Genomic DNA, 11,849 nt, shown 5'->3' with positions numbered 1-11,849 from the left:
GTTGTGTTGAAAAGAAAGAGCAGTTCTGCCTCTCCCACTGGTGCAAAGTTGCTGGGTCAACTTTGTAATACTAGGTCTCACTGACAGCCTCTTGTTATTAGCCAGCTAATAAATACAACCACATACACAAAGAAAAGCTGCAATTTCAACATGTCCAAGCATCCTGTATCATAGCCATGCTAATCATGTTTCTAATAAACCAAACCGTTTGTAAATCAGTCAAGATTTCAGTGAGTTAAGAGTATTTTTGTGCAGATCACTCACCTTACAACAGCTACCATAACGCGAATCAGAGTAACTGTTAACTGTAGCAAGATGGCGGCCGGTCAGCTACACTGGAAAATCTCCCATGAGCCATCTAGTGTTTATACCAAGATAGCCCATTTTCTGGACCGGCATTTGGTCTTTCCTCTTCTGGAGTTCCTGTCAGTGAAAGAGGTACACCAGCTATTACATTGTATGATAGTAAAATATAACGTGGCAGTTCTTTAGCGCGTATTTCTACCTGAAAACACGGTTTTGCGAGCACCGACTCAACCAAAGATGGCTAGCTGTTTGGCTAGCTGTCATGTTATCCCACCGGCTGACAGCGAACGCTTACTAAACTACACGTGAATTGAAGTTAAAAGCTGGACAGTTGTTGTACTGTTTGGTACAGTAGCAGTCAATTCCTGGACATCTGTTAAACCGATTTTATTTGTATGTCTTTGGCTTACAAGCTTCTTATTGCCGATACCTAGCGTTAAAGGCTATAATTTAGCCAAAGGTTGATTTTAGCATTAATTATGATACCCTGACAGTGTTTCACTTTTCTCTTTTGTTCAGTTGTTTTCTCGTTTGAGTGCGTGTCTCAGAGTCATATCGTTATTTGTTTATATTAACAGATCTACAATGACAAGGAACTGCTCCAGGGAAAGCTGGACCTCCTCAGCGAGACAAACATGGTGGATTTCGCCATGGATGTGTACAAAAACCTGTACGCCGACAAGGAAATCCCACACTGTAAGAGAGAATATCAGTTTAATAAACACTTTGTTCTGTGGAAATTGATGTGAGATATTGTACCAAAGAAGTGTGATACATGTAAAAGGGCAAAAAGTCTTGTTGCAATTTCCAGACACTAAAAGAGGTCTGTTGAGTTCCCTGGTAATTATCAAATAGTAGCAGTTAAGTTAATACTGTTCAAGCAATACCTGTGTTTGTGTTTTATAGTGATTTCTCTGTTTTGATCCTTTCATAAATGTGAGGACTAAAATGGTGAGAGACAAAGGGCTGTAAAAAATAAGTTTTATTGCAGTGGGGGAGGTCGAGGTATGCAGCACAGGGTGAGTGGGCCAGGGGAGAGGAAATTCTGTTTGAGATCTCTGGCAGGCCAGGTTTTAAGGAAATCTATGTACCTTGAATAAGTATATGTGTGAGTTTATACATTCCTGTGTGTTAATAGTTGAAGGAACAAAATGTACATTTTTCCTCTCCAATATAGAGAGGTTTTTTTATAGATTTCTGAAACAATGTTCCCTTTTTTTGTTAGAAATAGATGAGCACAATAGTTTTTTCTTTGACTTTTTACCTGTTTATCAAAAGAGTGTTTTAAGCTATTTGTGAAGAAGGAAGATGCAGAATTAAGGGTGATTTCTGTTTGGAGTGTAAAGATTATCCCTGATAATGTTTTCTGGGTTAAACCATCGATAGGTTTTACAAATGGGGAGGGACATTTTCCTTGAGTTTTAATGGGGTGCCTTCCCAACACCTGTGGCTTTCAAAGCTGCCAGACGCTGATTGCCCTGTGAGATAGCGTTTTGGTATCTCCCCAATGAAACGCCACCCCTTCTTTACACTAGGGAAATGTTTTTCTGGTGGTTAGTCCTCTCTTCATGCTCTGACAAGACGAATAGGATGTCCGCAGGGCGTGAGGAGTACTCCACACATTGCTTATATGATTATTTGAATTGTATAAGTAATGTATTATATTATATCGTATTGCATTATTACTACTTTGTTTAATTAAAACGGATTATTGTTTAACTGGTATCCTGATGTCTTCTAATTCCTTCCCTGTTATGATTTCAAGCAGGACTCGTCAAAACAACACGCGGTGAGGAGTTGGGTTGTAAAAACCCCCACCTCGCCAACAAGTGGTGACCCGACGTTAGCGAGTGGGAGTTCACAGGGAGTCACATCAGGAGCCAGCGGACGAAGCAGTCCAGGGGGGCACCTCGAAATACTTCTGACAACTAAAAACAGAGCTCTATACAAAAACACAGGTAAGCACGGATACCCGTTACACTCGAAATCTGTGATTTGGATATATTCAAATTTTTTAGAGTTGTCAGGAATATTTCTCAGTGTCATAGACTAGATGATTAAATAATGCAATGCATATATTAGTATAGGTAGGTAACGACGGACTACTGATCTCATTAGATAGTGTACTGCATACATTAACATAGATAGGTAACGACGGACTATAATTGTGGTATAATTATGCAGTACATATAGAATAAAGTAGGTAACTTTGGACTACTCTATGATGATAAAGCAAAGGTGGAGAACCTTGAGGATGCTACACGTGAAGCGACGAGAAATGTAAGAAATGGTGCAAGGCCCCGTTGATTTCTAAAGAAATCAAGTCGGCAATTTCAGTCGGTGCGAGTCCAGTGGATTTCCTGAAAAGATATCCATCCAGGGCGAAACTGAATAATACTTCTTCAGCCTCATAGGACGCTGGAGTGTATTATATGTAATTAAATACCAAGAGGAGATACGCAAATTTCAAAAAGCCATTTTGAAACGAACGGAATCTCGTTCTCTTGTTCTGTGGGGTTATTAATCTAAGAAGCTAAACGTGACGATAAAGGATTCTGTTGACCTGAGTTTCGGCTCCATGAGGATGTCACATAGCTGAAAAGCCGTGTCGAAGCGCATTCTAAGGTCGCATTATCTGTTGAAATAAACATCGCACCAAAAAAGCTCGATAGACTGTACGGGGAATACTTTTATGTGAATAACTACTAATAAATAAGGGAGAAAAGACCAGATAAATACGCATAGTTTACGCTGGTTGCTCTCAGAAGCATCTTTCCCCTCAAGTGAGGTGGAACTGGTGAGGTGCCGCCATCTGGTGGAGGTATTTTGTAGTACTTCTTGCATTATTACATTCCAGTTGACTGGCGCCTTTAATCCGAAGCGACTCACAATAAGTGCGTTAGACTAGGAAAATAAAAAATAAGAACACAGGATAATTGAAATATATATCTGGGTTAATAGAGCCAAAACATTTCAAGTACTACTCAACTGCCTTTCGGTAAGCCAGTCCGTTAATAGCATTATAAGTGCTTCTGGTAGTACTTCTTGATTAATATAATATAATATATATATATATATATATATATAAATATACATCATTCAAAGTGGGGGTGTAATACTTCAGTTTTTTACACTAAAAATAGTTACACATTTGAATTAAGGGCAGGACAGTTAAATAAATACATTAACTATGTTAGGAGTAACGACGAGTATTGTCCATTATATTAATAAATAACACTGAACACATAGCAACCTAGTCAGATAAATAAGATATAATCACCATGGAGGGACAGTTTAAAAATAAAGATTTACACGTCCCAATTCCCGGAAGTTTCCGAGAGCAAATAGGGACAGACTGAGAGATTGATTCTCAGTGGACTCAAACAGGGAGACAAGAAAAAGGCTTGTGCCGACCTTGGGTTCCTCCATTAAAAAAAAAAAAAAAAAAATGATAGAAGAAGACAGAGTGGGAGGAGATGAAGCTCTAGGAAATTTAAGCTCAGCTCTAAATGTTTATGAACGACAACTTGTAAAAAAACTGGGTGACCTAAACCAAAAAAAGCACGGATTAGTAAGCCGGAGGAAACTAAACAAAGAAAAGGAGGAGTTAGATCAAATACGGAGGCTTTGTCATAATGCAGCACTCGCCATGAACGGAGTAGCTGTTACCCCCTTCACGGCCAAAACTCCCCCAGTCCTGGTCGCAGTCCAAACCCCGACCCAGGGAGAGGAGTTTCAACGCTCTAGTGACAGTATAGGGCCAGCACAACCACCTACAAAGGAAGAAATACTTCACTTAATTGCAGAAGGTGTCAGGGCTTATGAGAGTATGAAGAGTGCCAAACAGTTGATTGTTCATCCCTTGGAGCCAGCAGAGCAGGCACCGAGGCAGCCAAACCAAAAAGGGGGTTTTCCCAACCAAGGTCCGTCCTATAACCAGCCCCAATATGGCTACAATAATGGTTTTCAGCAACAGAGGGGCGGGTTCAGAGGCAGAGCTAGAGGTAGAGGAGGGTTTGTAGCAGCTCCAGGACAGAACCAAAATCCACAGCAGGGGTGCTTCGCCTGTGGACAGGCCGACCACTGGTACAGGCAATGCCCACATGGGCCCCCACCACAGAGAGGGCGGGGACAAGGGGGACAGAGAGGGCGGGGACAAGGGGGACAGAGAGGGCATGGACAAGGGTACACAGCAGAAGTGCAGCATGTCCAGAAACCCCATGAGGCAGCCCCACAGGCCCAACACCAAGTCCGGGGTCACGTTGCACCCAATGCGATGGCCGCCCCCTATGGCCAGTTTGTGCAGCCCGTTGCACCCAATGCGATGGCCGCAGGTTCTCAGAGGTTGTTGGGTCAATCTCAGATGCAACTCAGTATGCCACTATATACTGGGGGTTGCTCGACCGGCCCCAGGACAACACGCCAGGACTATTTTCCATTTTTCAATAATGGAAGCCGTGGATTAACCTCCTCAGGCCTTATGGTTCCCCTCCAGACCCTCCCCATCTAATGCTAAATTATGATAGAAAAGACGACCAAAGTTATGCATATGCATATGACGCAGAGGTGGCTATGTCCATGTGGGACGTAACCACAACCAATTTATTTATGGGACAAGCGGGGGTGGCTGCATCTGTTGAACTCACTGATGAACAACTCTATTGGTAAGAGAGTAAAACTTGTTTCTAAATAATGTCATATTGTTTTGTGAGTAAACATGAAATAAAAATATATTTACTAGATATAACAACAACATGCTTAACTAGGTTGACAGAAAACTGCTATTAACCAGTTTCAGCAGCTACTGTCATATCTGTGTTCTAAAGAGAACATATGTTGCATTTACAATTCATATTAAGGAAGTCCACAATTGATACCATTAAAGACCTTTTTTGGTTTCAAATTAAAGAAGATTTTAAAAATGAAGTAAGCAGGACTTCAACTAGACAAAAGAGATTTTACAATGTGGTTTTACTACTGTTAATGGAGTAAAGAATCTGGGTAGACTACTGCCATTGATTTGTTTTAACATTCACATGTTTCAGCATTCCTGACCATATAGACACTCAGCTGTTTTATTTGGTAACCCTTTGGGGGAGAGATTTAAATTGAGTTTATCTCCAGTTGCTGATTTATTGTGATTACACTGGAAAGTTGTGCGCCACCTTTGGGTTGTACTCTGAATCAGTGTGTTGGTGAAGAGTTGCCCACTACAGAAACAGAAGAACTGTGCAAAGAACGCATCTGAGGAGGGTTTGACATTTTGCGTGTACCTCGTTGCCAAGGCAACAGTGGTGGGAAGAGGAACAGCAGTTTTGGGGGATTCCTGCTGTGCAGAGGACAACGGGTGTCTGCGGGTTGTAGCACATTGATCCAGAGGTGCCTTCCCCCTCAGGACATCCCAGTGCAAGAGTTTCATTGATCCTATTGGCTACAGCTGCAGAGGACAACGCATTACTGACTGTTCACATTGTGACAAGATCTTGAGACAGGCTGGTCTCAGACGGTTCAGACTCTGAGGAAAATATGCGATGATTTGACAGCATAACTGTGCAAGAGTTTTCCAGAGGGGGGTGTACAACAATAACATTAGTGTTTGAGAGGGGAGGCTGATTGTTTAAACGATGGTCTGGAATACTGAAAAGATTAAAGTTTAATATTCTTGGTTGACAAACAAGACATCTGATTATTAGGTCACACATAATAATTTAGACATATAAACTAACTATGAGTAAAGGGATTAATGGAGTTCATATCCTAGGGAGGGTTAGTTAGGTTGCGAATACTTCGCAGGGTATTTACTAATGTATTTTGAAGAACAAAAAATAAGGACACAAGTCCAATTTTGCTTTGTTTTTAGATTAAATTGTCCGTTACCAAAACTGTTCACCTTGTGTCTAGATTTGGACTTTGATGGTAAGGGAGTATTTAGGCTTATTTTTATACATCTGACATTTTAAAATATGTTGGCTGTTCACCAGATAGACATCGGTTAAGAACTTTTCTGAAGATTGAATATTTGTTCCATTTCTACATATTCCTATTTAAAAAGTAATTTTAGAGTAAAGAGGGCTGATGCTGAAATGGGAAATAATGTGGGGCCTTCAATCACCCATTAGAAGGGTGCATATTATTGACGACCAATAGGGAGGAGGGGTCACTCGACCCACCCTGCAGTGGTTTTTAAAATCTTACTTGCAGCTTCACAGGAAGCGCACGGCACCAGATTATGAGTTTAGAGGACTAGCGGGACACCACCTCCTAATGGACATTCATTTAGTTAGTAATTAACTGACATTTAGAGATGTTAAAAAGTAAAAACATACCTACCATGAGGGATGATTCCTAAATTCAGCTACAAACCATTGATGAAATTACTTCTGTTTTTAGGTCCTTGATAAGGGAAGGAGTGATTGTTACATGTTCAGGACACCCAGGGTTCCACGCACTGTTAAAGAGGGTAACATTGTTCTTTAAGTGCACCAGAATTGAAGATAAATTAATAGAATGAGTTATGGAATACATAGCAGACCTTTACAGATCCTGATAATGTTTTGACACAAGATAATAGTGATGTACACAAGTTTCTGAATTACATCTATTAGACGTGTTGATATTGATTAGGTGTTAATGAACTGCAGTAGTAGTACAATAAGGAAGTGACATTTTTTGGCTAACACTTTTCAGGGAATTTGGGAAAACAGATATCTTGAACATTATAGTTGTAATTGTGAATTAATAAATGATGGCGCTCCATATATACAGATTTTTATAGACGGAGGATGCTGGCCTGTGCTGGAACATCTCTGCAGGGCACGACACATGGCCAAAAAGACTGAGACCAACTGACCTTTGACTCTGACCGACAGGGTAACTTGGGAAGGCACTCTCAATGACTGACTCTGAGGTGTACCTGACCAAAACCTGACTTTACAACCCGACAGTGTGAGTGAGTGTATGTTTGCACCTGATCAGTGCAACTGCATGATTTAAAACGATGACTAATCAAGCATGTTTTGGACTAACACATTATTTTTGTGTGATAATAATGTGTGAAATGAGAGGTTTCCTAACATTGCACAAAAGGGGAAACCGTTTCTAACCTACTTGATATTTCACTCCCACAGGAGGTGGCTGTTTGCAGAATGTGAAACTCAAACTAAAACATGAAGATTCTGTTTCTTTTAGGACTGAATGATGGAGAGAAACACTCTCAAGTGTTTACTGTGGGAAATGATGGATGTACATTTGGAAAAATGTTTGGTATTGTCTTATAATCCATTATGACCTGAAGGTTTTCTTCCCATGCAGGATTTTGTTTACACATGAGATAATGTGTAAAAAAGGGGGAGTGTAAACTTCACAATGTACATTTTTTTTTATTTAGGGACTGAAAGGAACCGGCTGCCCCAACTCGATTGTTCAATCTGACAATTGATTGACAGTTTTAGAATTGACCTGCTCCATATCTGGGGATAACACACTGTTTGATGAATGTTGACATGTCTCTAATATTGATTGAGTTATAGCAGGTAACACAGATAGAGAATCAGTGGCCAAGGGGCTGCTGGGAGAGATGTAAGTCCAGAATGGAATGCTGGGAGCTGACCTGTGAGTAATGTTTCAACAGACAACATCATGTAACTAGTCTGGTAAAGAAGTAAAAGCCATAGACTTTATTGTTTAGGTCATTATGGGGATATACATTTCATCTACATTTATAAAAGAAAGACATTTGATGACAGTTTGTTGGAATTCTGTATTCATTTTTTCAGCGGGATAATATCTAAGCACTGACGGGTAGAAGCAGTATCACCAGGAAGCCATTCACTTTGTTAGTATCGTGATTTTGGTTGTTTTTGAATCCATAAGATTAGTGTGTTTCTTTACCAGAAACATTAGCAGTTCAAATCATATTTAGATTTTTAATGGGATCTCAAGGATTTCATTTAAAAATAAACACAGATGCTTGTCAGAAATTCAGAGCTATTGAAATATGTTATTTAGTTTACCTAAAGATGTTGGGGTTCTTATTTAGTGGGCACAGTCCAAGTATTAAGATTCTGAAGCTGCACAATTAATTTAGAAAACCTGTGCACACACGTCTGTTGTTTTAAGACACCCCACCAACAGGCTCCAAGTGGCCACGCACTGGTGGGTAAAACAGCCGAGGGCCCCAGAGCCCGGAGCGTAGGCTTGAGGGATTTGTATCAGATTTCTCCACACAGGTTGCTGACGCCAAAAGGGGGACCCGAGACGCAGGAGGCTGACTGTCAACCCCAGGCTCTCCGGCCCCGACCGAGTGACCCAGAGGACATCCCATGCCGTCCGCCTACAAGGAAAGGGGGACAACTGGTACCACACTGGAGCCAGTGTGCGGCGGGGAAAACACCTGCGAGGACCCTAGACGACATCAGGACAGATCTGGCTCTCGTCATGGAGGTCGACTCGGATGCTGTCATCAGCGGACTGGAGGAGAAGGACCTCGAGGACATCCATCCAGCAGTCGTCCCAGGAGGCATCATCATCGGACCGGAGAAGGAAGATCGGGAGGACATCTATTCAGCATCGACTCGGAAGCCGCCATCAGCAAGCCGGAGGAGAGGGAAGACATCTCTCTAGCAGGCAGCCCAGAAGCCGCCGTCAGCGGATCAGAGGGGACAAAGACACGGCAAGCCAGGACGGCACAGGGGACTCCACTCTCCGCTGAAACAGGGGTGTGTGTTAAGTGCAACAAGACGGTGTATGGAGCCAGCCAGGCCTGCCAAGCTATGGGCAGCCTCTACCATGACAGCTGCTTCACCTGCAGCGCCTGTAGTCGAAGGCTGAGAGGGAAGGCGTTCTACTATGACGCAGGAAGGGTTTTCTGTGAAGAGGACTTTCTGTACTCTGGGTTCCAGCAGTCTGCAGACAAGTGCAACGCAGGTGGACATCTGATCATGGACATGCAGGCCTGCAGGCCCTGGGGAAGTTGTACCGCCCCGGTTGCTTCCGCTGCGTCATCTGCAACGAGAGCCTGGACGGAGTGCCCTTCACTGTGGACAATGAGAATAAAATCTACTGTCTGAAAGACTACCACAGGGTCCTGGCGCCTAAATGTGCTGCGTGTAACCAGCCCATCCTGCCCTCAGAGGGGTCTGATGAAACCATTCGAGTTATATCCATGGACAGAGACTATCATGTGGGTGTTGTGGTGTGCCGTGCATCCGCTCATTATGTGTCAGACTAATCACTTCCACCATTGAGGGAAAAGCTGCTTCTCCCCCTCCTGACACTGTTGGCCTGTGTCTCGGAGGACGAGTATGGAGACTCAGCAGACAAGGACGCAGTTTTTTGACATTTTTTGGTCTCCCTCTCATTCTGCCATAAGAAATTGCTATGAAGGGCTGTTTCTAAATGTTTAAAGGGCTCTAAATATAATGTTGAGAGATGAACACAGTGGAGAGGAGCGACAATAGTTATGGTTCAAGTGCCTTGTATAAGTTGCACTCTTTTTTAAGAGTGCAAAAGAGGGAATTGTGGAAATTGATGTGAGATATTGTACCAAAGAAGTGTGATACATGTAAAAGGGCAAAAAGTCTTGTTGCAATTTCCAGACACTAAAAGAGGTCTGTTGAGTTCCCTGGTAATTATCAAATAGTAGCAGTTAAGTGAATACTGTTCAAGCAATACCTGTGTTTGTGTTTTATAGTGATTTCTCTGTTTTGATCCTTTCATAAATGTGAGGACTAAAATGGTGAGAGACAAAGGGCTGTAAAAAATAAGTTGTATTGCAGTGGGGGAGGTCGAGGTATGCAGCACAGGGTGAGTGGGCCAGGGGAGAGGAAATTCTGTTTGAGATCTCTGGCAGGCCAGGTTTTAAGGAAATCTATGTACCTTGAATAAGTATATGTGTGAGTTTATACATTCCTGTGTGTTAATAGTTGAAGGAACAAAAGGTACATTTTTCCTCTCCAATATAGAGAGGTTTTTTTATAGATTTCTGAAACAATGTTCCCTTTTTTTGTTAGAAATAGATGAGCACAATAGTTTTTTCTTTGACTTTTTACCTGTTTATCAAAAGAGTGTTTTAAGCTATTTGTGAAGAAGGAAGATGCAGAATTAAGGGTGATTTCTGTTTGGAGTGTAAAGATTATCCCTGATAATGTTTTCTGGGTTAAACCATCGATAGGTTTTACAAATGGGGAGGGACATTTTCCTTGAGTTTTAATGGGGTGCCTTCCCAACACCTGTGGCTTTCAAAGCTGCCAGACGCTGATTTCCCTGTGAGATAGTGTTTTGGTATCTCCCCAATGAAACGCCACCCCTTCTTTACACTAGGGAAATGTTTTTCTGGTGGTTAGTCCTCTCTTCATGCTCTGACAAGACGAATAGGATGTCCGCAGGGCGTGAATAAGGGCGGGAGTACTCCACACATTGCTTATATGATTATTTGAATTGTATAAGTAATGTATTATATTAATATGTATAATATTTAATTGTTTAATTAAAACGGATTATTGTTTAACTGGTATCCTGATGTCTTCTAATTCCTTCCCTGTTATGATTTCAAGCAGGACTCGTCAAAACAACACGCGGTGAGGAGTTGGGTTGTAAAAACCCCCACCTCGCCAACAGTTCCGATTCTCTAGCATTTCATTATGTCATACAGTCTATCACACAGTAATGTTGATAACTAGAATATATGCATCTTGGGTAATGACCAAAGCAATTGGATTTTAATCACGATTTATTTTGTATTCAATACATTGTGTACTGTTAGTGTTCACCTGATGAAAATGTTACATATTAAAGGGGAACATACTAGCCTCACTGCCTGTGATGTCCCGACATTGACAAGCAACCATAACTGTTTATTGATCCAATTAATAAGAATATATCAGCACCAACAACATATCTCGGAACCAAACCATGTTCTGAACAGTGAATATGAACTACTACCATCTAATCGGAGATACAGGGTCCCGCGATGCAATAAAGTCAGACTGAAGCACTCCTTTGTGCTCCAGTCAATCCTCTCAGTAAATACAGAGCTGATCCCAGATCAGATGCACGCTGAAGGCTCTTTGAGCATGTTTTCTCTCAGTGATTGTGCTGTTATGTTACATTTTTGTTGTTTTTGTATTGTGTCTTGATATTTGTTGATGTTACACATGGAGCTGCTGTGATGCAAGTCACATTTCAGACTTGATCATTAAAGTATTATCGTATGGTATCGTTGTATCCTACCATAATCTGGATTAAAGGGTAATTGGTTACTGGACACAAAAGTGTTCTTGCCTATATGTTCATGTCTTCTGCTCCAGATTTTCGAACCAGATGAACAAACGTGAACAAAAAGTGATTAGCGATCGATGCTTAATGTGACAATTGTTTGTGTTTCAGCTCTGAGGGAGAAGAGGAGTTCAGTGGTGGACCAACTAAAGCAGCTGCAGTCAGAGACGGAGCCCATTGTCAAGATGTTTGAAGACCCAGAGACCACTCGACAGATGTAGTCCACGCGGTCCGATCAACTTAAATCCTTAGCTCAATCTATTTTACTG

The 11,849-nt window shown here is 41.6% G+C and overlaps 1 protein-coding gene across 1 annotated transcript in view; it reads left to right on the top strand.

Annotated features, from left to right (window-relative positions):
• Positions 1-315: 315 nt before the first annotated feature.
• The window catches only part of eif3eb (eukaryotic translation initiation factor 3, subunit E, b), a 29,159-nt gene continuing 17,625 nt past the window's right edge, over positions 316-11,849 (top strand). Inside the window, 3 exon segments of the mRNA XM_034094990.2 lie at positions 316-438; positions 885-1,002; positions 11,692-11,809. Coding sequence (XP_033950881.2) covers positions 316-438; positions 885-1,002; positions 11,692-11,809 — 359 coding nt within the window.

The sequence above is a fragment of the Pseudochaenichthys georgianus genome, chromosome 11 (assembly GCF_902827115.2).
Source record: "Pseudochaenichthys georgianus chromosome 11, fPseGeo1.2, whole genome shotgun sequence".
Lineage (NCBI taxonomy): Eukaryota > Metazoa > Chordata > Actinopteri > Perciformes > Channichthyidae > Pseudochaenichthys > Pseudochaenichthys georgianus.
The sequence above is the reverse complement of the archived record's forward strand: the minus strand, read 5'-3'. Positions and strand labels throughout refer to the sequence as shown.